General features: G+C 50.6%; 4 protein-coding genes across 4 annotated transcripts; 2 read left to right on the top strand and 2 right to left on the bottom strand.

Annotated features, from left to right (window-relative positions):
- The first annotated feature begins 820 nt into the window (after positions 1-820).
- On the top strand, positions 821-2,284 carry LOC6543155 (growth arrest and DNA damage-inducible protein GADD45 gamma). Its single transcript, XM_001970615.2, has one exon. The coding sequence runs from the start codon at positions 1,075-1,077 to the stop codon at positions 1,564-1,566; it is 492 nt and encodes a 163-aa protein (XP_001970651.1). The 5' UTR covers positions 821-1,074; the 3' UTR covers positions 1,567-2,284.
- Positions 2,285-10,139: 7,855 nt separating this feature from the next.
- LOC6543044 (GRB10-interacting GYF protein 2) lies at positions 10,140-12,536 on the bottom strand. The gene has a single exon (XM_001970614.2). It carries the CDS (start codon positions 12,416-12,418, stop codon positions 10,400-10,402), a length of 2,019 nt encoding a protein of 672 aa, XP_001970650.1. The 5' UTR covers positions 12,419-12,536; the 3' UTR covers positions 10,140-10,399.
- A 4,046-nt stretch (positions 12,537-16,582) lies between these two features.
- LOC6542927 (peregrin) lies at positions 16,583-22,674 on the bottom strand. Its single transcript, XM_001970613.3, has 4 exons — positions 21,076-22,674; positions 19,756-21,014; positions 19,413-19,684; positions 16,583-19,147 (listed from the first exon to the last, which is right to left on the bottom strand). The coding sequence occupies exons 1-4, from the start codon at positions 22,217-22,219 to the stop codon at positions 17,536-17,538; spliced, it is 4,287 nt and encodes a 1,428-aa protein (XP_001970649.1). The 5' UTR covers positions 22,220-22,674; the 3' UTR covers positions 16,583-17,535.
- Positions 22,675-22,924: 250 nt separating this feature from the next.
- On the top strand, positions 22,925-25,919 carry LOC6543099 (MAP7 domain-containing protein 2). The gene is made up of 6 exons (XM_001970612.3): positions 22,925-23,133; positions 23,197-23,377; positions 23,440-24,499; positions 24,569-24,662; positions 24,788-25,454; positions 25,648-25,919. Exons 1-6 carry the CDS (start codon positions 23,065-23,067, stop codon positions 25,839-25,841), a joined length of 2,265 nt encoding a protein of 754 aa, XP_001970648.1. The 5' UTR covers positions 22,925-23,064; the 3' UTR covers positions 25,842-25,919.
- Positions 25,920-26,696: the final 777 nt, after the last annotated feature.

Raw genomic sequence — 26,696 nt, 5'->3', positions numbered from 1 at the left:
CGACTGGCGACTCCGACACGTTCCCACGTGCCGATTGTGCAGCGCGCAAGGGGGGATTTAAAATTGGAATGCCGCGATAAATTGATTAGCAGCCTCTCCATTGTGTTTGGCCATTCGATTCTGTTTGCCCGATCGTCTGGCTAAGTCCATAAAGAATAATGTACTGCGAAGCCGAAGCCTGGCCAGAAATAAAATTCGGGTTAACTTGGGTAAGTAAGGTCATGCGTTGATCATACGCCTAGTATACTACGTGAGTTGCGTATACGCCGCGTTGGTCGCCGATATGAGACACTTGGACCTGTTGCTCGCCATCAGCCAGCAGGCATCATTAAGTGGTCCATTCACAGGTTCTGGCGAAATGTACTATATGCAACAAAATTAAGAAAACCGTTCAAGTGAAATTTATTTACGGAATTTTGTTCGAATTTCGATTCACTCAAAACATGTTCGCACACGACTTTTTCCCGCGAAAGATAATAAAAGCGAAGCTCTTACTTAAGGGAGGCACTTTCTCGCACTTCGCGAGAGGGAGAGACGCGTTTCCTGGGGAGCCAAGTTTCCTGACCCCATTTGGAGCACCCAAAACTGCAGATTGCAGTCTGCATGTGATGGAAATAAACCCCCAATCTGCTAATTGACGCGACATCAACGGAAATCTTTCGGATACCCAAAAAGTAATGAAAAAACCCGATTTGCCTGAGAGAGCGGGAGAGCGAGCCCCCAAAAAGCTCCCGCTCTCGCATTTCTTATGAAATTCATTGGAATTCTCAGGCGGCAGAGAGCGCGGCTATAAAAGCGCTCGCTCGCCAACCGAAAGCATTCATTGTGAAATTGCCACTCAAAATTGAAACAACGCGGACAAACGGTTGAAGAAACGCAGAGGCCAGTGCGAAAAGAATTTCATAAGCAAAAGTTAATCGGGTGCTAAACAAAAACACTCGAAAGCAAAGCAAAGCAAAGCAAAAGCAACAACAAACAGTGCCAGCTGAAAGTGCCCAAAAAGTGGAAGCCAACGGCTAGAAAATTACCCAAAACCCAAAGCGAACACGCAACCAAACGGATTACACCCACAACATGGTCGTCGAGGAGAACTGCAGCATGCACAGCCTGGAGCGCGAACTGGACCTGGAGCTGGACATCGATCTGGCCATGGAGTGTGCTCCCATCGGACGCACCATTAAGACGGCCCTCCTGAGGGCCCATAGCGAGGGGCGGGTGATCATGGGCCTGTCCGCCGCCATCAACGTGCTCTCCAAGTCGCCGGAGGGATCCCTCTTTTGCCTGATGGCGCAGCCCAAGGACGGCGACTCCGCCACCCACATGCACGAGGTGCTGCTGGAGGCCTTCTGCTACGAGAACGACATCTACGTGATCAAGGTGGACGACGCCACCAAGCTGAGCCGCATCCTTGGCCAGGACTCCGTTGAGTCGTGCTGCCTGGTCCAGAAGGTCTGGGCCGACGCCCCCGAGGAGCAGCTGACCAAGGCCGAGAACCAGATGGTCGACTACTGCGAGGCCCACTGGGATGCCCCCCAGCAGCCCATTGTCCAGCTGCCGGCTGTGTAGGCGCGTGTGAGCGGGACAGCCAGATGTCACAGAATTGAACGGCCCGCACAGTGGGCCACAGACGGTTCAAATCGCAAACAAACTCTAATGGAAACCAGTTGCTGGGGGTTAATGTCCTCGAACGTCTTGGAGAGTTCCCGAGGGAATCCGACGTTTCGTGGCGCTGCCAGAAGCCCAGCGGCACATAGGATACATAGAATACGACATATGTACATATACACTGCTACTACTGTATTCGTGAAGCAGGAGATGGAGGAGGGGAGCAGAGATTGATAAGCCGGCGCCTTGGCGGATAATTGAAACTGAAAGGCGACCTTCGAGGCGGTAGAAACTGCAGCTGAGATACCTGCGGAAGTCGCACACAGATACTCATGCACACACCCAAGCAGCAGCATCACACAGAAGCGCGTGACCAGCTGCCGAGCCACACACACACGTACACAGAACCATACATATAGATACATATATCCAATTTGTTTCTGTATAAATTTTCGCTTTAAGCGTCGCGCAAATTTACTGATAATGACAATTATTCTGTACGCCGTAAATTGTAAATTACACTTAAAAGGAGAGCAGCCATTTGCGCGAATACATTAAAGTTTTGTTATGTTAGCTTTTCCCCTAAAAGATGCTGAAAACACACAAGAAAATGTCATCTTACCTAAGCACAACAAGAAAATTGAAATCAATTTTTGCAATACTGAACAAAATAAAAATCTTGTATGAAAACCCAACTTTCTCTGTCTTCTTATTTGCCAAACCTTTCAGCACTCTCTTCCAGCGACTCGAACCGACGTCAATGGGCGCAAGTCCCTCGGATTTGGAACGGCAGGCCGACCTATCAATCTTTGCATTACTGTCCGGGGTTTCCCCATCGAGCGTGCCCTGCATATAGAGCCCCATTGGGACCTTATCAACGGAATTCCCAGAACTCCGTGGAATTAAAAACAGGCGTATACAGCGAAATCGGGGCCATCCATCTTGGATGGTGTCAAGGAGGGAGAAGCCCTCGGAAGAGTCATAACCATCGGAGTATGCAGTTTTCAGCACCCAGATAACAGGTGTGAGAATAGTCAGTTTAACTAGTTCATTGTCGCCATCACCGATCAGATGTCAATTGGAAGTATGGGGGAAAGTGAACAACTTGAGCTAATCACTCAATGGGCGTTAAAAAACTGGACTGCGATCGTAAATATCCATTGTACGAGACCACTTTTTCATTTCAAACAAGACCCACTTCGTTTCATTTGAGGCTCATAATCGCAACACGCTCGCGATCATGGCAATTGACTTATCCAACCAGACAGATGTTGAGCGTCCGAGACACGTTAACGTAATCAACGCCAGACATCGCGCATTTTGGCCTAATGGATGGACTGGCCAGCAGAGACAATAGACAGCCCATCGCTCGGGAAGAGCGGCCACAGCTGGCATGCGAGCAGCTCGTGCCGTGGGAAAATCACTGGGAAGAGTTTGCCACTGATTAGGACCATTAGCATTGATTCATGTGGCCCAGACATAGGTCAGTTCGGCGGAACGTCTGGACATGATGTGGTCGGGCAGAGATAATTTGGAACAGTTTAGCGCCTGTTCAAGTCAAATTTTCCGTCATCCCAAAAACGAGATGTCAAGTATGGCTTAACAATTTGGTTTAGCATGTTCATGCTTCATGTAATTTTAATATTATTAATCATCTTAGTGGTATTACCAAACGGTAACTTTATTTTTATTATTTATTGTAAATTGTATTTATTGTATATTGCGCTAAACCAGTGTGCTGCAAAGTTACGTTGTATAGAGCGACTTATTCGGGTCTTTCAGGTCGTATACCTTAATGGCATACCTGGAAATAAAATAATGCGATATTTATTGTTCCCCTTAAACGAATATTGTGTAGCAGGCTTGTGCATTGCACAATTGGCGAACGAAATCGGCTGGAGGCGGTTTCAGATCAATAGTGCCGTTCTAATTACCACCTTACCTATTGTCCCAGTGCATTAGAACCGCCTGGTGCGAGATGCAAGTGGGCTAATAGCCGGGTGTTCCGCAAATCCAGGTGATCTGCTAACGCTTACACAAGCTATCCCCACTTATTCATCGCCGCGTGTACTTTACCCCGATCCAGCGGATCGAGCGTGAATTCCAAAGAACGGGCCGAGTGCTCAATGCCAATTCCAATTCGGCCAAGTCATTTTGCGTTGGGTAACGCCGAGCCATGCGGCCATTGACTGACCAGCTGATGCCGGCTTTGGGCCAAGCTTTCCCCTGAGCTGGACAACTGGAAAAGGGGAAGTTTGGACCCGAGACATGCAAACATGATCATCTGCGGAACCGAGCGGCGAGCGTGACTTGGCGGGATACCGGGGGCGGACGGAGTTCAGAGATTCACCTCCACCGGCGATGCCGTCGAAGGTAAATATGATTCATATCGGCTTATATATATATCGGCTAGCCCCGCCAGCGGGAAATTATCATAATTCTCAATGCGATTCCGAATCGATTCGGATTGCCCCTAGATACTCGCACTCGACTTACAACCTGTTGGCAAACTAGTTTCGGATTCGCGGGGCAGGCCAAAGTTTCTCGGCTGCCGAGCTGCACATGTGATTGTCATGAGCGCGTGCTGCACGCCCTGCGTGGAAACCCCTCACCTTTTCTTCGTGGTCAGCCGCTTTAGTGGATCATAAGAAAACATGTTGTCTTCGGGCGAATGGAAAACAAAGTGCTGCTATTATTATTTTGATTTAATATGCGCGTTAGCTGGCACTTAAGCGCGGATTTCCCCCTAATCACCGTGCCTATACGGAATCCCAGGCGCTTATCACTCTGCTTTGAGTTCCAGCCCGGCGGATTATGCGGCGGAGAATTATCAGCCGAGCCTTACGCAGAAGCAGCTGCGCATGGGATCAACTTTCGCATTTGGTCGCCAGGCGCAAACGCAGACAGTGGAAACCTCCTGCACCCTAATGATAAGTAGTCAGAATTTCCACATTTTCGGGACCCATTCGGACCACTCTTGTTTTCTGCTTTTCCCTACACCGCGAAAGCACTGAACTTTCCCGCCGTCAATCGATTAGATTGATTGCGGCGCGCTGAGAAAAACCAGGCCTTGTCTGCCTATGAATGAACTTCGCAGTGGAAAAACGGGTTTTCCAGCGGCTTTTCCAATTCCCAAATAAACCCCCGCTGGGTGAGTGCGCGGGATATACCAGGCCTGCCGGCAAACATAAACCTCAGCCGCTTTACACACTTGCTGGTGATTATTGCACAATATTTGCCCCAGAGTCTCGGTGGGAATATGAGGCATGATGTCGCAAAATCTGGCTGCGCTGATAAGAGGGTATACGTAGATTGTGGGCCCGCTTTCGTAATTCTAACACTTTTGAGCAGTTTTAAGTAATTGAGCTTGCCCGGACTTAAATGTTTTATTGTTCACGGAATCTCGTGCACGCATTTATTTTTATGGTCGCGTTCCAGGGAAAGATTTGCGCAAACGGGAGTGAAAGGCAAGTGGGTAATACACGATTGCATTCCGGAGAAGCAAATAGCTAGCAGATAACGTCGTCAAACATTATAGTTTCCGAATAATTATGTTTGCTAAGCTGGAAACGAATAAAACAAGCTGCTAGTCTTCAATTATGAGTATTTCAGAGAAACAAATGCTGACGAGCACGAGGATTTCCAAATAATTAGATAGCCAAGTGGTATAAGAAACATAGGCTTTTCCTCGACCTCCAACTAGTGGCCCTCTAAAGTAGGCGACTTCTTACACTCAACCGGTTCGGTCTGGTTCCTCACATGATCTGCGATTTTCAGCAGGAGCAGCTCGCACATCTCGGTGGGAAACTAATGGGATAGCCAAACATAGTTCCGTACCACAGTTATGTGAGCTGCGTAAAACGCAATTGCACTTTCCGATGCGCCACACCCCCAACAGCCAACGGCCCATCAAAATGGGTTAAGTATTTACACAAACAAGTTGGCGCGAAATTAGCGCCACAATTATAATTGAGCGGCATAGACAGGTACGGTCGAACTCCAATATTTAATTGCTGTTTATCGCGGCCATAAAGCGATTTGATAACGCTCTCTATCAGAACGCCATCTCTTTCGCGCACCGATCGGCTCTCTCTTTCCTTCCCACTCCGTATTGGAAAGTTAGCGCCGAAGTGATGAATTTCACAAGAACCCAGACCGCCGTGTTTTCTCTCGCTTGTACTGTCTCTCTCTTTATATACTGTTCCAAAAAAAGTTGCATGTAAATTTAATTTTTCTGTTAAATTCATCTTTATATGTATTTGAATAAGGGAGTAATCTAATAAAACGTTGAGTTTATGAACCCAAGATATTATTTGTACAACTATTCTGCATATGCACATTTATATTTCCTTGGCTGTGCAGCTACGACCTCTGACCAAGTGATTTCTTGCAGTGCACAATTCCGCCACCACGAAGCTGATTAGATTGGCTGCGGGGGATCTGCGAACGAGATTCTGGTGAAGGGTCAAGTGCACCTGGCGGTTCGCCCGTCGACGAGCTCGAGCACGTTTCGGATTGATTAGAGCTACGTTTGCGGTTGCGCCACATACCCGGCCAACTTGGGGTCCCATGTCCTCCGCCCCCATCCCACCTGCTTACGTAAGTAGTGCGGCAATCCGCGCACAGCGTGGCTCCAGTACCGTTAGTGGGCCAGAGCACCCAACCACCCTTAGGAGCACCACCCACCGCCCACCTCCCACCTCCAACCGCTCAGCGGACTGCGGACAGCTGCTCGAGTTGCGTCAAAGTCGTAAAACTTTCTCACGTAAGTCAAAACCCAGAGTCCCGCTATCTGGTCAGCCGAATCTGGGCTTATCCTTTGTTGCAACTGCAGCTCAGCCCCCGAACGGCGAAATGCTCACATATACAGAGTCGCAGATTATAAATACAAGTTTATGGCGGCGTAAACAATGATTCTTAACGATCCCCAGCGGGCACAATGCAGTTATCGCATGATCTCCGCTCGGAAACATCCAAGCATCCGCGCCAAGATCAAGGAGCCCCCGCAACGAGCGGATTGGATTGGCTTAGATTGGGCTCTATAATTATGCCCGTGTTTGTCAGTGCCTTGGTGACGTCAATCCGGGGAAATCACGGAAACTCTTCTTTCGCGTGGCGATAGCGGTGAAAACGTGGCGGACGGACCCACTGGCCAAATGGGAGCGTGTGGCATGCCCCACGCGTGGGTGCTGCGATAAAGCTCTGCTTTCGAGGGAGGCAGTGCAAACAAACATGTTTTTAATGTTAAATCTGATTAGGAACACACTTTCCTAAGTGACTCAAATGCTTGTTTTTCAATCCGAGCGAAGCTGATTGAAGTGAGTTAGCTAAACTCAATCTTTCCAGTGGTAATGTGCTGCTAAAGATACATTTCTTTGGAAAAGAGCGGTAATATAGAATATGTGGTCATATATTATTATATATTGTTGTTATGGGATCCGAAACTTTATCGCCAAACGTGATAAACGCACGCGTGCGACAATCATGTCACGTTTTCGCTTTCATAAGCCTTTACTAAGTGGCTGCCCAGAATCTGCGGCCTAGCAACAAACTTTAGTGTCCCCCAGTATCGGATAAATGAGTAGTAGTAGGCGACAGAGGAAACAATAAAAAACTTGAACATATGGAGCACCGGGAATATCAATCGGTACTCCCTCCAATGCATTGGCCGCGGTTTCAGGAAGGGAAAGTGCCTAAAAACAAGTGATTATTAAATATGGCCATTTACCATGCCCATTATCTTATCGGTTACGTATTGAAAACAACCTGTGATGTGGCGCTGAAAGAAACCAAGGTCCGCGGAGGAGCACCACCCGCTGATGAGCAAGACCCACTTTCTCGGCCACAAGAGCGCCCTATCTTCCATTGGACTTATCGCTAATTGGAGGTTCTAGCCGGTATTTGCAGGCTTTCAGCCATATAACTGCTTTTGGCAGTTGGATCGGCTGACAGGCCGTCGGCTTTGGAACGCAAGTGTTTCCTTGCCATTATCATTTGCGGCGCACTAGCGGCGGGCCAAAAATAACCCGGTATGCTATAAATAACCCGTCGCCTGCTGAAATTGCCAGCGACAATAACAACAACATGCACTCGTACTCGTATTCTGCATAAATATCAAGGCAAATAGCTGTTGGAAAATTTGTATCAGCAGTTCTGTTTGCTTATCTGGGCTTTCATATTGTCGTTATCAGTGCTTCCAAAGAAAACACAGTTTAGGCGGCAGAGACAGCGACTTCCAGCCGTTGTTTGCTTGCCACTTGATGACTTGATGGGGGAACTACCGGACTGACATTTCCTTTTATGGCCAAGGAGACGGCTGAAATGGTGGTGCTGATAGCGTACTTATGGTAAGGTCGTTAAGTACGAATTTCACGGATTTGTGGCGAAATTGGGCGCTGAGCCGATTGATTGGGAACCTGTTCACGCTGTGATCAGGCGGACTTGGAAGTGGTTAATGCAAGGAACATATATTATATATAAATTAATACATTCAATTAAAATCAATTTCCACAATATCTTGGAAACCTTTTACAGAAGTTAGACTATTAATAAAATCAAGGGCTGAAGCATGAAGCTTTTGATCTGTACATATGGGAATATGTGTGACTACTTTTAATACTAATTGTTACATAGTATTATATTGCAATGTAATCTAACAACTAAAAATGTAATATAGGTAAGCATGCAATTATTCACATAAGAATGCCTGCTTGTCCTAATTTAAAAGGTATTTTCAAACAAAATTGCCCAGCTTACGACCTAAACAAAGACGGGTAAAAATCCCCCAATGCATTTAGAATGATTCCCGGAACTGCCCATCATGATCCACCGAGCTAATCCAGATACATATGCCTATAAGCCGGCAGGAATCCCCCGGCATTGTGTTTATTTGCTCTAGCAATTGATAGAGTCGTTTGGCTACAAATTCTTGGGCATTATTACTTGAGATATTTCCCGCTTGGGGGAATTCGATTCGAAAGGCGTTTTGGTCAATCACTTCCCAGTACATTGTTCAATTGTGGGCAGCCGCCTGCGAAAAGTAAACACAAGCCCCAATTTGCTTAGCGGTTTCTATAAATACTCGCACGCAGACGAATTTCGCACATAGCGGGCCATAAACTGCGCACTTGGCCAGGTTCGATTTCGTTGGTCATGAAACTGGGAAACTGGAATGGCCCAAATCCGCCGAACAAGGCCAAATGGGACTTATCAACGTTCCGGCCGTAACCCCATCGCTTACACTGTCTAGTCGAGACAAAGCCAAAGTTGCATCAGCCATATCAGCTCCCAATGGTTCAATCAGTCGGACTGATCCGATTGGCACTAGATAAGCCCCAAATGGGGGTGGATGGTCCACTCAGAACTCCCCCTCAGACTTTGAACCGCCAGCAAGTAATCATGTGACCGATTCAGTAGCGGAACCAGCCACGTTCCGCCCCCAAGTGTGATTCATATGGTGATGGTGATGTGAGCCGCATCTTCGCACAGAACAAATCTTCTGTAAGTGTCTTATCAAGTGCCTCCACATCCGCAGCCGCCACCAGCGAGGTGCCAGATATCAGATGCTATATATGGCCATGGAACACCTTCGGTACCACGTTAGTCACTTTCGCGCGCGACGCGCCCATTACTCATACGCCACGTAATCGCTGGAGAAATCTAATCAGGTGGGCTGGAAAGGGTGGTGGGTCTGCGAACGGTAATTTCATCAATTCCAGCGGCGATTAACGGGCGGCTGGGCTCGACTTGCGATAGGTCAGTAAGGACGCTAAGTGGATGGCGTTCTGAATCGATTTGAGGAGCATTTTCATAAGCCGCTACGCGAACCGCAAGGCTATGTCGGATTTATGGAGATTTGTGTAACGGGCCTAAAGAGGCGGCGCATACATATGGATCGCTGATCAGGGTCAATAGCGGAGCTCGTATAAAGAGCTAGAAGTGTGACACCATTCGCGGGCTGCAGTTACCAAATTTGTTATGCAGATCGGGGCGCTGTCGGCCTTATTTTGAATTATAGCTACACTTTCTAGGTGCTGAAATGCAAATAACGCCTGCTATTTGCAGCATTGAAAATTCTAATTCGAGGCTTACCTTTACCTAAATATCCCCGGCTTTTAGCTGCCACCGCACTCGAAACTCCCGTATTATCCGCTCCTGCGGAATGCCATCCGCCACGGAGTATCCTCTCGCTGGAGCCATATAACCCAACCATATAACCCCATCCCATGCCATAGAACAGCAACTTGTTATTTATGCGTCAAGTGCTGAGATCTGAATCGCTCAGAAACGAATTCGAGCGGATCAGATAACATCTTCATCTGTGCCAGTTTGCGGGGCATTTTGCATTTTATGCGCATGCTGATCGATCCGACAATCTGGCGACTCGAAATTAGCATGGGAACGTTCTATAACAGTAAAGTCGAGAAAGCAATTTCCTTTGTTCCGCCCCGTTGCCCCACCATTAACCACCAGCACCACCAGCACCACCACCCACCGCCATCCGACGCCCCAGTCAATTGGGCGCTGATTTTGCGTTGTTTCTCAACTGAATGCATTTTGAATCGGCGTCGGCGTGAATCGCCAAGCTATGAATACAGGTGTACGAATATGAGTACCTACGAGTATGAGTGTTATGAGTGTACGTGTTATGATGTGAGCTGTGAGATGGGAGACGTGGGAAGGGGGCAAGTGATCTAACCTAAGGCAATGCAAGTGATTCGAGTTCGTGCTCGGATTCGGATTCGGATTCGGATTGGGATGATTTCGGGCGGAGCAGGGCTTTCCCGCGGGCTTCCTAGTGCTGGCAGTCCGGGGTCCAGGGGTTCCTTAGGTTGGCCAGGCGCAGCTGCTCCAAGGCGATTTCGTGGGCCCGGAAGTGCTCCCGGGTAGCCTTGTCCAGTTCACTGGGGGACGTAGCGGTGTAAGTGACCTGCTGCTTCAGTTCGGAGGCAATGGGAGCGGGCAGAGGCTGCAGCTCCGCTGCCTTGGTGGTGTATTGAACCAGGAAGGGATTGGAGCCCGGCTGGGACAGCAGTAGGGCAGGAGTGCTCACTGGTTCCGTGGCTGGCTGGATGGAGTTGGGCTGGTTGGTTTGGATGCGCAGGAAGAAGCCATTTTGCACCTGCTGCTGCTGGGTCACGATGTTGGGCTGCTGCTGGGGTTGGACCTGGTTGTTGATGATCTTGAACTGCTCCGCCTTGCGCAGGTATTCGGGAGTGTCCTTCTCGGGCACGGCGACGAAGGTGGCCTGCTTTTCCGTCTCCAAGCGCAGGCGATCTTCTTTCTCGATCCTTTGGCGCTCGGCCTGCAGAATGCGGGTTTCCTCCAGCAGACGATCTGCCTCCTGCTGGCGCTCCGAATCGGCTTCCTTCTGCTCCTGCTTGCGCAGTTCCAGCTCCTGCAGACGCTCCCTCTCCCGCTCGCGCTCCTCCAGGCGGATCATGTCCGCAATGTCGGCCACCTTGTCCTCGGCCTGAACCTTGGCTTGATTGAGAATCATCAGGTGCTCCTCACGGGCCAGCTTGACTTCAGGAGTGTCCTGGACGGGTTGCGGTGCCTGGGCAATGGGGCTCTTAAAAATGGCCTGAGGAGCAAACGGAGCAATGGGCGCCGTGGAAATCAGTGGCTGCTGTTGGACGTCGACTGCCTGTCGCAGGATGGCTTCGTTGAACTGCTTCAGATGCTCCTCCCGAGCGCGCTGGACTTCTGGGGTCTCCTGGATAGCTTGGGGAGCTGCTTTTTCTGTGAACGTGAAGGATTGGGGCTGATCGTGCTTAATGGGCGTGGTCTGCAGAGTGGGTTCAGCGGCGGCAGCTGGTTGGCGAAGCAGCGCCTCATTAAACAGCTTGAGGTGCTCCTCGCGAGCCTTCTTCACTTCTGGAGTTTCGTCAATGGGCTGTGGGGTGTGCTGATCTGCGAAGCTGCCGCTTTGGAAGATGCCCTGGGGTTGGCCTGCTGGCTGGGTCTCAAAGGTGCTGGTCGTGCTCTTTATGATCGTCTGAGGCTGGGTAGTGATTGGCTGCTGAATTCCAGGAACGGCCTTAAGGATGATGGCTTCCTGGGCAGGCTGCCGGATGAGCGCCTCATTGAACTGCTTGAGATGTTCCTGGCGGGCCAATTTCACTTCCGCAGTCTCCTCAACGGGATGAGCAGCGTATTGAGTTGTGGTTTTGGTCAGCACGTTCTCCTGGCTGGGAGCAAACTGTTGCTGCAGAGGCTGGCCGAACATTACTGGGATCTCTTCCTTTCTGAACTGGTACCCCGGGGACTGAGCGAGCAGCTGCTGAGCCTGCTCGGCACGCAGAACCTCCAGCCTGGCTTCGTTCCAGATGCGTAGCTGCTCATCCCGGGCCCACTGGACATCCGGGGACAGTCCGGGAACGGCTTCGAAGGCGGCAAACTTGACGATCTGCTCCAGAGGCTCAAACTGAGCCAGCATGCTGGCCGTGGGCTTCAGGCCCTGGGCCTTCAGGCGATCCAGTTCCGTGCGCATGGCCTGATAGCGTTGCTCGCACCAGGCACGGAACAGGGCGGTCTGCTGGCTCTCCTGCCCCTCCAGACTAGGGGAGCGGACTAGGTTAGAGGTGGACAGGTCGCGGATGCCGTTCAGCGGTTCTGGGTAGTTGTAGGGCAGCAGTCGCTCTGCTCCCGTGCCGTCGTAGTAGCGGACGTAGCCCTGGGCCAAGCCACTCACCACCGGGAACTCCCCTCTGGCCGGGGCGTAGGCCACCAGCTGCGGATGCGGCTGCGTGCGGATCACAGAAAAGGCCCTTGCGGAACCCAGGGCCAGCAAGCCGATCAGGAAAACGCGCATCTTGGCGTGCAGGGATTGCCTTCAACTCGTGGACGTGACTCTTCGGTAGCGACTGGTAGGACTTCTGGCACTCGAGTGCTCCAAAACTTCGCTACAACTTCGACTGCCGCTGCTGGAAGACTGATGCGGCTGGGCAGCTCGTCCGAGGGCTTTTATACCCGCATCCCGGCGAGTGGAAAAGAACCGCAAGTGGAAGCGCTTGTGGATGTCCTTGAACGAACGGCCGGCCCTACAGGATGTGTCAATAAATATTCTGTTGGCCCAGGTCGCTGGGATTCTTTATCTCGAACTTAATTGGCCAGGGGTGCTCTAGCCCCTCACCTGGACTGCCCGTTCCCTCCCAGGCAAACAGGACCAGCCTTCACTTGGCTTCCTCCGTTATGCTTCAAGGTCGAGTCTGGCTTTATTTTTAGCCCAGGCTGCTGCGAATTTATGGCCATTGGCCCGGTCCGATCGAGTGAAGGGCCCTTGGAGCTCCATCGCCTAACTATCGATTCATCAATGACACGCTCTGTGCGAGGGACCATTACTTAAATTTGTCAAAGGGCTCAATGGTCGCACTTGGCTGCCTCGATCATCCCCTTCCTGGCTACCAAATTTGGCCAGCGGGAACTCATACATATTTTTGTACAGTCGCCGTCTGAAATGGTTGACTGGTGGCCAGGGGACAGATCGGGCGGCAGAGCCAGTCACTCGATATGGCCCGATATGGAGCCCCTTCTTCAGCTGCTTCCTTCAACCGGTTTGGCGATCCAGCCGCTGCCCAATAAATTCAAGTTAATTCCAGCCGGCGCCGTTATATGGCGATCCAGGGAGCTGGACGGAGGCCCATGTGCATTAAGGTTAAACAATGTCAATCAGGCAAATTATATCACTCCTCGCCCGGCATTCCGTGGAGGAACCTTAAATTTAGAACCAGCTTTTTATTTAAATCAATTCGCAAGCAAATATAACATATATGGGAAAAGAGGCTCGGTTGCATGTAGAACGGAGTTACAAAGAATTGAATACCAGGTGGAGTTTATATACTCGTATGCTCGGCTCTGATCTGAATGGCGCTGAATCATATCGGTGCGGTCAGTTCAAACCACCGGGAGATACGGCAGTTCCGACTGAACAACCTGTTTTGTGTTTTGCGGGGAATCCATTGGGTCTAAACACTTGGTCAGAACTTTGCAACAGTATTCAGACTGAATTCCGGCCATATGAATCTGTAGTTAGTATATGTGATAGATACATCTATACAGACAGAGAATGGAACTGATAATAACATATGGAGCATAGACCATGAAGAGCGACTGTGCTAGAGCTTTCTCATCAGAAGCACAGCGGCTTATCTGAAGATGGCTGATTATTTTAATCGTGCTGGCGATTTCATGATGGAAAGTCATTCATTAATCACATGCTGGCCCAATTACCCGCTCCATTTGCTAGACCTCGCAGCTTGTCAAGATTTTCACAAGCAATTCACCTTGGCAGCTTTGGAGGTTTTCATATTTCGCACTCTGAGGTAAGGAGCGTGGCTCCAAAGTCACACGTAAGACTGCTCAGTGGGCGGCCAACTTTCCCGATCCGAAATATTTCATAACATTCCATTGGCGCTGACAAAGATGCACACATGTGACCGGGAGACATGGTTGCCAGGCCAGGCGGAGCGTCTAGTACACATAGCTTTCTTTCTTGAACTGACCACAGTCACGTTGGCCATGTGACGTAGGTCCGCTGATGAAGCTTCTAGGATGATGATCGTCGGTCGGCGGAGCAGCGGAGCAGCGCCGCCACTTGTCTTTTTCGGGACTGGAGATGGAGAACTCGGCGCGTGCGTCAGGAACAATTGATTCTTTAATGATTTTGTTGTCCGTTCGGCTTGGTATCAATCAATGGAAACGGAGGCACGTCCGCGCTAATTAAAGCAGCTCAAAGTGCTTACGGCCGGCTAGCCACGTTGATGCTTATCTTATCTGCCGCACACAGCACACAGCACCCAGCCATTTGCATACGAATCGGTGGCGGATACGCAATCTGCGAACGCTGCACTCATCAGGTGTTAATTCGCTGTTGATTAGCGCGTCCCGGAGTTCATTAAGATGTCTGAGCATTGTGGCACGCCATCACGCCACTGAAGTACGATACGATTTCATATATTTCCACTTTTTTAGATCAGTTTGAGTGCCAAGAATATGCTCTTCATTTATTTCAGACCGTGTTTTTGTGTTCTAAATATATTCCCCAGTTGAAGTGTAGCCCAGCACGATTCTGGCAACTGGCTCGAATCAGCTGTCGCCGGCACTTTTGTGAGTCAATAAGGCCAGATCCCAAACACAGCTGCTTGGCAACGAAAAGCAAGGCAAGAGTTTACGGCCAACAAACGCACATGAACCGCAGGTCCGCCGAAAATTCCAAACTCCAAATTCCAAAACACCAAGATATTCGGTGCACGCTGGGCAAATCACGTGCGAATTGTGGCGTGGAAATAACCCAAGACGTCATTTCATCTGCGTGCAAATTGAAATTAATTTACCACCGAATTTAATTTACCAATAGCAGTCGAATCGATCGAAACTGAATGAACTACGTTTTCGCTATTCTGATGGCTCCTTTCATCAGCTACCAACGTCAGCGAAAATGTTTTGCTTTGGTGGTTCACAGTCAAGGTGAGGAAACAAAATGCCCGATCAAAATTGCTGAGCAGCTTATGGAGGCCAAATTGGAGCAGAGGCATAGTTACTCCTGGTCATACAATCATACAAGAAAAATACGAAGACAATTAAGAGACGCAGGTCTTGCGTGCTTCCCTAAATCTTCCGAATATTGGAATTCCCCAGCATTCGAGTCAAACTTCTATTTGCAGCAGGAGCTTGAACTCCGTGACATGTTTTTCCTCATGATTTGATGCGGCACTCATTGAGGAGCCAGCTCCAAGGGCGTTTATTTCCAAGCAGCGATATTCTTTTTTTAAACTCTTGTGTCCAATTCGGAGCACCGTCTTTGACGTCACGTGGCCCCACATACGGAATCCGGTTTGCGGGAACTTCCCGCGCAGTCGGTTCCGTTCGAAGGGGCCAATAGATAGTAATTATGCGCGTAATGAAAACATGGAAACATCAATTGGCGCGCCAACGCAATGACCTACACCTGGCACTTGGCCAACGTGCAGCGGCCAGTGGTCCTCCAAGCGGGATAGGCCGGCAGGGGTGGTCAGCAGCATTGCTAATTGAGGTCAGCAGCTGGCAGCTTGGGCGTTCTATCATCTACAGTTAAATTCAAATTGAGTTGTTTAATAGCCGCCAATGAGCGGTAGCTACATGTATGAATAAGCCTGGTCCGACAACTTTGAGCCGGGCTTAGCACTTGAGTTGTTTGCGAACTGTGGCCCGAGCACAATTGGCGCGGTTTCTCAAGTCTGAGCACGTGAAAAATGCGTAGAAATATTTCAAGATTTACTTTTGTTGTGCGTTGCAGTTGTCACGCAAACAACTTCATTTTTCACAAAAAATACCGTGCTCAAGCCGTGCTTTGACCGCCTATTCAATCTTCTGGTTTTGTTTGCTCTTCAAATTAATTGGCCTAATCATGTCTCCGACTTGTGAGTCTCCGTGACTTGTGGGTTTTGAACGAAAGACACTATCCTCGGAAATTGTTAGACAGTCAATGAAATAATGGGCAGCTATAAATACCCGCATGAATTGATCGAATTGTGGCTTGCCATTAAACTGCTCATTTTGTTTCAATTAAATTATTATAATAACTTGGTGTAACTTGGTTCAATAAGCTGCAGTATTCTGTTTACATCTCATGATCTACGATTTCATAAGCGTGTTAATCAGCCTGATGGGATGAAATCGAAAGCCCGGGTAATTACCCAGAGCAGGTGAATCACGTGTCATGAGCCCAGGCTAAAACCGCACTGCCAAAAACTGTAAAACAAAACATCTGCCGGGGTGATAATTGATGTGGGTTGAATATGACACTGTTAGCGGACCCCTCAGAACCCGGTGAACGAACTGGGGATACTCAAAGTAAATATAAGTCAATTCCTGTCGAACTCCACTGACGCACTTTTGGTTGCGAACGCGAAGCGAAGCTGCCAAACTGTGGCCTTCTAAAAACGGTGCCAGTGTCCGTCAAACTGAAGAGCAAAAGGAGTATTGACCATCCAGAGGAAGTGGAACAGTTTCGTTTAAAACATTTATTTTCTGCTTTAGTTTACCATTAGGTTTAAACAATATTCAATCTTTTTAAGGGCAAAGGTGGTGGTGTCGGATTGAGTTTGGGTGGCGGAGCTGGGGAAGATTGGAGCCAACTACTTCAATACTTAATTGTCTACGCGTTCCACTTGGGCCTACGAAAGTGTGGCCTTAATTACACACAGTAGTTGTAATAATAATAATAATAATCCTCATAATACATCGCAATAATCAAATGTTTTATTTGTTCATATGGAAATCAAGACGTACACTATTTGCATATAGAGATATATCGATTTATGGAGACTCACGCGCACACACACACATCTATACAACTTGTAATGCTATTTGTAAATGTTTATAATCATCTCTAATCCTCTAAATAGCGGTTCAGTTTTTACACGACTTTTAACTTGAGGCGACTGCTTTTCTTTGTTTTAGCGCTTGGTTTGTGTTTATAATGTTGATTTCGGGCTTAACAGTAAGAGAGCTTAAAACTATTTAACTTAAACATTGATTTGATTTCGCGTGAATCGGCTTGAGGTTATAAATTCCATGTTGCTGTAGTTCGACCGATTCCTGGATCTACTTAACATTCATAATCGAAGTCTCAAAAGCCAAATAATGTACAAAAGGTAGGATCCTCCAACGACTTCGCCAACTGCGCGAATTACAAAAACTGTACATAATGATATAGGGGTAAACGATCCTTGGTGACTTGGCAACAAACGAAAATTAAAGACACTTGCAGTGCAAATTGGAAATTCGCCAACGAAATACTCTAATGGAGGGCCTTCTTCAACTTCGTCATCTTCGAGTATCAAGTAACAACAACGATATATAAAAATACGGCGATCCCTTGTGTGGGAGCTAACTAAATGGCTAAATTCTTTCGAGCGGAGCCTACAGTTGCAATCGGGCCATCAGCTTTCACATGATCGGATCGGGTCCTTGGCCCTCCAAGTCGGAGACTTGGCTCTGGTAGTGTAGCGCGTCCTGGTACGCCTTCTTTACGGCCTTCCGCTCCGCCGGCTTGCGCGACTCCACCAGCTTTTGCTGGTCCAGCTGCTTGTCGATGCCGAGGATGTCCAGCTTGTTGGCCGGCAGCCACTGCCAGGTGCGCTTCACATCGAAGAACAGCACCAGGAACACAATCTCGTCCAGGCAGTTCTTCCGCAGGGCTAGAACATCGGTGGGTGGGGCGGGCAACGGCACTCCGTTGTACACGAATCCCTTGGGCGTCTTGGGATCAAGGATGAGGGCGGGATACCAGGGATAGCCGCGGCACTTGGCCCAAACGAGCTGAAGCGGTTCCAGCGCCGGCTTTTGGCCGTGCGAGTGGTTATTGTGCCTCTCCGACGATGCGGAATCCTCACTGTGCTTGCTGCGGTTATTATTCGTGAGAGTTACACTGCCAGTCGCCGTGGTATTCCTACGCGCCTTGATGTTGTTCACCAGAGGAGAGGCGTTGGGCGTGGCTGACCGCAGCTTACCAGCTCTTCGCAACAGTGGCGGCGGCGTGGCCGTGGAGCTAGTCGACTCGCTGAGATTGCTACGCCGCTTGCCACGTCCGCGTGCCGCTGTCAAAGCTACTCGTGCCATTGTCGTTGGAGTGGTTGGGCCTCGCGTGCCCATCTTTACCGCCTTGTTCTGCCGCGCGCTCAGTGGTCGCTCCTCGTCATCATCGCTGGAGCTGCCACCACTTCCTCCGCTGCTGCTGCTAATGGCCATGTTGCCGTTGTTTCCCTGCACATTGTTAAGGCTGGCGTGCTGCATGTCCATGGCGTCAGTGGTGCCCTCCTGCGACGTGGAGTCTCTATCCTCGCTGCGACTTCTTCCGCCATCTCTATCAGGATCTCCATCAGCATCGCCTTCGCTCGCCTCATCGCTGTCAAAATCGGAGCAACTGCCCGACATGCTGAAGTCGGAGCAACTGCTGCACGGACTGCTCGACTGCGAAGGAGCGTCGTCGCTGTCACTAACGTCGCGCTGATTGTTAGCTCTGTACACCCGGAAACTGTCCGGTATTCGTTCGAAGGCTAGAGGCTCGGGCATGGGCAGCGCCTGATTGACGGTCATCGCCGGATTGGGGGACTTCTTTGGTGACATGGAGGAGCTGTGCCTCAGTTCCGGCACCCGACGATAACGTCCTGGCCTTTTGGGCGACTTGACGGGCAGACTCGCGCTTAGCTTGCTGTTCATTGCGAGGGCCGTAGAGGTCAAGCTCGCAGCTGCAGCGGCTCCGGCTGAGGACGACCCTCCTATTCCAGTTCCCGATGCTACAGCTCCGCCGCCACTGCTGTTGTTCTGCGTCAACGCAAAGCTGGAGACAGTTGGCGGTGCGGAGGCCAGGACGTGATTTAGGGTGCCTGCTCCACTTGACGCTGCCGTGGCCGCCGTGGTGGCGGAGGATGAGCTACCGCTGGTAGACTGAGTGTTGGACGACTGCGAATTGTGCTGCTCCTCTTTCACAGGCGTCGTCAAAGGCTCCGACGGTCTCTTCAGGGCAGCCTGTGCCTTGCGTGTTAACAATATGGCGGTTCTGAAATAGATTTTAGAGATTTTAGGTTTGCATTGACCACCATACAATTTAATTGATTTTAAGTCCAAACAAAATGTAGAATATTTAAAATTAAAGAATGTCCTTCAGTTAATTTCTGAATGAAGTTTAATTATTTAAATAGGAATTTCTATATAGTTAAACCAACAGTTCACTTGGCTCATCATCAAACCTATTCTGACTCCAATAATTCTTGTATGCTATAAAGCATTTCTCGTTATTTTCAGGTGCACTTTAAGAGACGTACCTTCGATTGATGCCTACGGGAGAGCTACTGTTGTTTAAACTCTTAATGGGGCTGCAGGGCGGCGTTTGCGTGGAATTGAGCAAGTCCTTGGACACAATATCCTCGCCCATGGAGTCCTCATCAGAATCCTCTTCTTCGTCATCGTCATCATGCCCCAGTGCCATGTCCACCCCACTGCTATTCAAGCGTTTCCGGGTGCGCTTTTTAGAAGGCGAACCGACCAACGTGTCGTCATCGTCACTTTGGGATTGGTTGGCGTGCGAGGAGTGACGCTAAAAGTGTGGGATAAAAGTACGAATTAGTTGCGGAACCATATGGGAGAAAGGATAAAGCCTATACTCACTGCTGCAAATCTCGCCTTCTGGAGGCTTTTGCGCATTCGGGAAATTTCCAACCGAATCTGCTTTATTTTTTTGGTGCGATAGGTCGGGTTCTTCAGGACCTGCGACTTGTCGGCTAGAATAAGCAGCTTTTGGACGATGCCTTCGCTGGCCGGCGTCGCCAGCAGCAAGCGTAACTCCTGCTCCACCTCCGCCTCCACGTGGTCGACGTGAAAGCGCTGTGATCGCTCCAGCAGGCCATCCCTCTGCAGTTCCTTCCGCACCTGGACAAAAAGAGGTGCAGCCTGGTCGCGCATCCGTATTCCAGCACGATAGAACACCGTATCCTTGTTGTTGTAGGCCAAACAGTTCTGAATCATCAGGTCGAAGTCAGCTTCTAACTGCTCCAGCGAGGTGTACTGACACTCCTTCAGCTTAGCCCTCATCGTGCCCAGATCCATGGGTTGTTTCACAATGTCGGTGTAATCGGGCACCTCGCTGGTGTCCACCGGCTCTCGGAAAATCTGCATGCTGTCTCGCGCCTCCAGAGCATCAAGCAGCTTGTTCAGTGCCGCCTCCAGCGGATTGAGCTGCAGCATTACCACCTCCTCGGAAATGCGAACAAGAGCCACTTTCAGCTTCTCGCGCTTCCGCACCAACTCGCACAGAAGGCGCGCTCGCTCCAGATCCTGCCGAAGGCACTGCCAGTATTTAAGTTGGCGGTACAACTCACCGGTGTCCGGGGAGCCTTCAATGCCGTTGCGTTGAATCACGCCGTGGTTGTTCCCTTGACTCTGCAAGCGTCGTAGGAGGGGAACCCCATTGCGGTAGTGTCTCTTGAGCGTCCAATAGGCGATAATGCGGTCAAGGAACTCCTTCTTGCGCTGCATCGTCACCATGGTGGCTATCTCCTGAACGCGGTCAGGCGGAATAGTCGGAATCAGCACCACGGGCGCTGTGGAGCGCTTCTTGGCCAAAGCCTTGCGTGCCTCCCGCATTTTGTGGCGCGTGTCCTCAAAGTCAGGCACGTTCATCTTTAGCTTAGCATCCGCCGGCGTGTGGGCGTGGCAGTAGGCAAACTTCTGAACATGCATTGACGAATCATTGTGCCCGTCCTTAACCGTGTCCATGGTCATATAAAGGCCCGCTTGCTGTGCGCATGTAACGTGGAAGGCGGCGTAGCAGCTGTTTCGGTGGCACTGGATGCAGGCTCCCAGTCCTTTCTCCTTGCACACGTAGCAGGTGAGTCGCCAACGAGCGGGGGGAATGGTCTCAATTGAATCTATGAAAGAACTCAGTTATTATTTGGAACGTCCAGAAAGCTGGAAGATCGCGGTACTCACCTATTGGCTCCAGGAAGACGGTGTTGGCGAATCGCACTTCCGGTATCCACAGGGCACATACCACGTGCGCCCACTGGCCGTGGTCCGTCTGCTTGAATGCGCCTCCCGCATTGGGACAGAGCACACAGTTCACAGGCTTACTGGGTGACTGCAAGCATCGGCGGCATAACCACTGGCCCTCCGGGATATAGGGGACACCATAGCAGTCCTGGTGTACCGCCAGGTTGCACATGTCGCAGAAAAGTATCACGTTGGTGTTTTGGCACTCGCCGTCGAGGCAAATGCAGCAGACTGCGTCGTCGTCTACCTCGACGCCTGTGGGTGTGCCATTGGCCGCCGCCTGGAAGTGGGACTCCTTTTCCAGCCGGTCCATCAGCAGCTCCATTGTGTCGATGCCCACGGCGTTCAGCCCGAGTCGCTGACGCTCCTCGTTCATGTGCTCCAGCCAGGCGGAGTCCTCCTCGTCCACGTCGTACTCCACCTCGCCGTCCAGCTCCTCCAGTGACTTCTCGATAAAGCGATAGTAGGCCAGCGGCCGTGGCGGGGCGTCGGACACTCGGTAGTCCGAAATCTCGGCTACCCTGGCCACAGGCACCTGGACCCTTGCCCAGGGTGCGTTCTCCTCCAGTGGTGGTGCATCGGCGTTCAAAATACAGCCCCTGGCCACCAGGGCAGCGAACTCCTCGTCCTCTACGAGCGGCAAGGCGTCGTCAATGCCCAGGCGCACGCTCTTCCCGTCCAAGTTAAACGTCACCGTGGCCTCCTCCTCGTTGTAGGACACCAGTGATTCTGGATTGGCGTACTGCCGGGCGGCGACTCCGGTCGCCAATCCATCTCCTGCGCTGGCCGAGGAGCAACCGTTCCTGGCCTCTGCTCCACCGCCACCAGGTGCGGGATGATCCTTGTGCGGACGAGGTATCGAGTGATGGCCGCCGGACCGTGAGCGCGCCTTCTTGCGGCTGGGATTCAGCACGAGTGTGAGCGGCTGTGGGTTGTCGTGGTCGTACTTCATAAGATGGTACTGCAGACCCATGATGGTCTTATAGCTGCGGTCGCAGCCGCGGACGGGACAGGCGAAAGGCGGCTGGGACTGCTGGGTCTTCACCCCCTTGCAGTACTCCACTGCGTCGAAGTCGAGGCCCATGATCTGGATCTGCGGCGGGATCTGTGGATCTGCTGCAGCTGGCTTCTCGGGGTTTGGCGGTTCGCTGGTCGCGGATCGCGGGCACTGAGTCTACTCCGCGGCACGGGTGCGCATACGTATGTGCATCCCACGGTGGTCGTCGCAGAGCGCGCGGTTTTGGCTGTCCACCGTTCCTGGTCGATTTTCGTTGGCTTGTTGCAAATTTTTTAACAAATGTGCTAGAGATGGGCTTTCTGGTTAGCTCGCCATGGCGATACTATCGTCGGCGGGGATTGTGCAGCACTGGAGGCTTGGGGAAACTTGTTTCACCTATTCTTGGGTCTTTAAATGCTTAATTCTCTTCCGTAATCTACATTTGTAATAATGCTTTTCTTTACTGTTCTTTCCGTTTCTATTTTCTCCCAAATTTGTTTACAATTTGCGTTTTGTGAAGTTTCGCAGCACTGCTGTCTAGAGATGGTAGTGGCGGGAGCCTATTGGAACTAGTTCATCCTTTGGCTTATTTTCAAATTTCAAAGGTCCAGAAATACAATTCTTAACCATTTAAATAATGCAATTAATATTATTTTAAAGAATGCCAATAAATACCTCCCGAAATTCGCACAAAAGACTGTTTTGGTTGTGTTTTTCATTTTGCGCGGGAAGTTTCTCTCCCGTCTAGTGCTGGGTAGCGGAGGCATAAATGCGCCTTACAGCACCCTACGCGCTGTTAACTGTCAACAGTGCACAACTAACAGTCTGTTATCATATGCTGACGCGCGTCTCGATTGCCGCCATTTGAAAAAAACGAAAAAATCGAAGGAACCGAATCCGGATTTGCAGTTTGTCAGATACAGTCGCTAGATATGGAGGACATCTTGGGCGTGCTGGGCTCGCTTTCGGACCTGCGCAGGGAGCTCGAGGTCCTGCGCAAGGTAAGCCAGGATCAGGAGGCGAAATTCCGACACAGTCAACATGGCGTCATCTGCGTTTTTTAGGCCCACTTCGAGGAGCTGGACCACCTCTTCTACGGCACGGGCCATCCGGAGGCGGAGGTCAAAACGAGGGACAGTGCTCCGGCGGCGAAGAGTCAGGAGAACCCTTCGGTGACACCGCAGCAGACGAAAAAGCGCCCCAAGCGACTCACCTCACTGGCCGAGGATCAGAATGAGCCCGAGGGTGAGTAACCTGGCGATCTTATTGCTTAAAAGGAAAACTATCCCTTTGATATTCCATTTTAGCAACTCCAGACACCACGGCTAACTCGTCAGCCCGTCAAGGCACTCGGGTCAGCAACTCCCAGCTGCTGGCCATTGCCGAGAACGAGCACGACTCCACGGCCTCGCTGATGCCGCCTCCGCCTGTGCCCGTCTCGGCGGACACCAGCCTCGTCGCCGGAAGGCCCCAGCGCGCCGCTAAGCTGAAGGGCGAGAAATTACTCAAAGAGCCGACGCTCAACCGTAAAATGCGCAGGCCCAGCAACGAGGAGTTCGTAAAGATCAAGATTGAGAGCGAGCAGCGTGTCTCCCAGTTCAACAGCTCCACCAGTGGACGGGCGTCAGAGGTGAAGAAACTGGAGGAGGCAGAGCTAGAAGACCCAGCAGCAGCCGCAGTGCAACAAAAGCCTCCAGAGGAAGACTCAACAACTGCGGACGTCAACACCACCAAGACACTCCGCGTGAAGATAAAACGCGAGAAACAGAGCAGCGAAGGATTGCCCCCGGTAACTGATGCGGTCCCCGCGGCAAATGTGACCACCGTCTCCGTAACAACGGAGGCAGCACGACCGGACGATACGGTGGCCAGCAACACCACGACGTCCGCGGAGGTATCCAAGAAGGGCCGCAAGAAGAAGAAGGACGCGGAAAGCCACCGACCCATCAAGGTAGAACGCTTCAGCGACCTGGACAAGAACTCGCCAGTCTCGTCGCGCACTCGCAAGTGTAGCACCGATTCGCGAACGAATCCGGAGCGATCAATATACAAGGACGCTCTCGAGGGTCCGCCCGTTGCAGAGCAATCTGCGGCTGCAGCTGCTCCGGCTGCTGTCAATGAGACCGTAACGATTGCCAACGCCAACGCGACCATGGTACTGGGTCCGGCGCCGACAAGCGAAAGCCCAATAGGACCGGCTGGGGATACCACTTTTGAGGTGCACTCCAACGAAAAGAGGTCACCTGTAGGTAAGCAAAACAGCCTCCTTACGGAGGACGAGTCGGTGGAGGAGAAGCGACCGACGACCAAGCTACTCTCGAGCATCAAGGCTATAAAACTGCCTACCCGTACACATGAGCTCTTCAAGTGAGTAGGACCCCTGCCTCTTCTTGCATGTGAACCTCTTAAACTATCTTTACTTTCTTACTTTTACAGCCCACTGCTTCAGAGTCCGGTGAAAATGCGCGTAGAGGCGTTTGAGAATGCGGCAAATGCACAGAACTTGCGCCCTAAGCGGGGAAATGATCTGGTAGGTCATTATTCTTGCAGCCCATAGCAAGCACAGACAGACATTGGGTTAAAATATTTACAATGACCTATCTTGTACCATTTGGCGATTACACGATGCTAACTTGTTCTTTTTCAACTCTTCAGCAGGGCACGCCAGGATCAAACAACACTCCCAAAATTGGCAAGCTGCCTGCTCCAACTATGGGACGCTTCTTCACGCCCACTCAAACGACCAGTACGCTTCCATTGAGCTCGGCGCAGCCCAAAAAGGGACCAGCCAGCGCGTCTAAGGCCACTACTCTGATGAAGACCGCCACCGGTACGAACCTAAAGTCGGTCAACTCCACGTCCACAAAAACGCTATCGCGCGAGAATAGCGGGGACGACTTCCGCAAGGGTCTGCACAACCTGGCGGAAGAGCGCAAGAAGCTGCGCGAGCAAAAACACCAGCAGGCTGCCCAGCAACGCGAAGCCAAGGAGCGGGAGCGAGCAGAGCGTATGGCCAAGCTGGCCGCCGAGCGCGCCAAGAAGCAGGAGGAGCGAAAGCGAATTGAGGAGCGCAAGCGGCAAGAGCTGGAGGAGCTGCAGCGGAAGATGCGCCAGCATGAGGAAGCCGAGGCCCTTAAAAAGGCCAAGCTCAAGGAGCTGGAGCAGCAGAAGCTGCAGCAGCTATCCGGCGCCAAGTCCAAGAAGATGCTTCCGCCACCGCCGAAAACCAAGTACACCTGGGAGATGCTGCACGAAGACGACTCCACAGACGACGAGGGCAAGGTCACGCACAAGCGTCCTCCTGCACCCACCTGGAGTCGAAGTAAGTATCAATACACAGAGGTAGAAACCACTTATTTTATATATTTCGAAGAATATTTTGCGAGATACATACTTTTTTCATCGGAAAATAATTTAATTTAATCCTATCTGAACTGCCAACATCTCAGTTGGATTTCCATTTCAACTAAAGGAAATGTTTTTAAGGCTTCGACTAACGATGCGTTCTTTTGCAGGCCATGTAAGGGGAGAGGCAATAGCTATGCAGAGCCACTGCCCAACCGACATCATCGACAGCTTCTTCTCGGTGGCGCCCACCACCCCGGACCTGAAGCAGATATTCCCGAACATCGATCCCAGCCAGCTGAAGCGAAACTCCAGCGTCCTGTGGTCCACGCCGCCGCGCTATTCCGAGCTGCCGAAATACTAACCAAGTAGTCCTGCTCTCTTCTCCCTTCTCCCGTAATGCACATGTTTATGATCGAATAAATAAAGTTAATTGTGAAAATTAAAGCGGAGTACCGCTGCCCGATTCACTGCGACTCTGACACTAATACCCAGCTGCTTTAGAACTATTAAAGCCGCCGGCGTGCTCAATTAATGGTTCGCTGGTGGCTGCTTGCCGATTCCATTAGCAAAGCTGCCCAACAATGGATACGTTGATTCGTGAAAAGTGTGAAAACGCAGAGGAGGCAAGAAAATGAAATGAAATAAAAGAAAACAAGCCCGGCAAACACAATTTCACTGGTCATGGGGCATGGTTTTGTGGCATGATGCGCAGACGATCGAACAGACTGCCTCGATTCGATACTCCTCCATGTTTCCATTGCTAATCCCACTTTTCCATCGAGCTATTCTCATTTGCAATCGAAAGCCGAAATCAGCGGAATCGGCATGGGCAATTTGCACAGTAATTGCTGCTGATTGGCATCGACTCCGCCTGGAAATCGCCGCGGATCCACCCAATATTCGATGGGACAATCTTAATCCGCGATCTAATTAAGGCGCGTACGCTCCCCAAATTGCCACTTTCAATTGTTACTGTTTCCGTTTAAGTGGACTCTGTTAGTAGCTCCAATTCCCCACGGACCCACGTCATTTGGGGCTGAATCTTTACTCCGCAGAGTCAAGAAAATTCCATGTAGCACATTGGATACTCTAGAAAAGCAGTAATAAGCGAAAGTCACACAACTATGTAAAATTACTTTGAATGCCATTCCAGAATGCAAGCCGTTTAGATTTTTCCTTCCTGCCTTTCAACCTTTCCAGCCCGTGTTGAAATTAC

The sequence above is a fragment of the Drosophila erecta genome, unplaced genomic scaffold (assembly GCF_003286155.1).
Source record: "Drosophila erecta strain 14021-0224.00,06,07 unplaced genomic scaffold, DereRS2 tig00000055-arrow-pilon, whole genome shotgun sequence".
NCBI classification, from domain to species: domain Eukaryota; kingdom Metazoa; phylum Arthropoda; class Insecta; order Diptera; family Drosophilidae; genus Drosophila; species Drosophila erecta.
The sequence above is the reverse complement of the archived record's forward strand: the minus strand, read 5'-3'. Positions and strand labels throughout refer to the sequence as shown.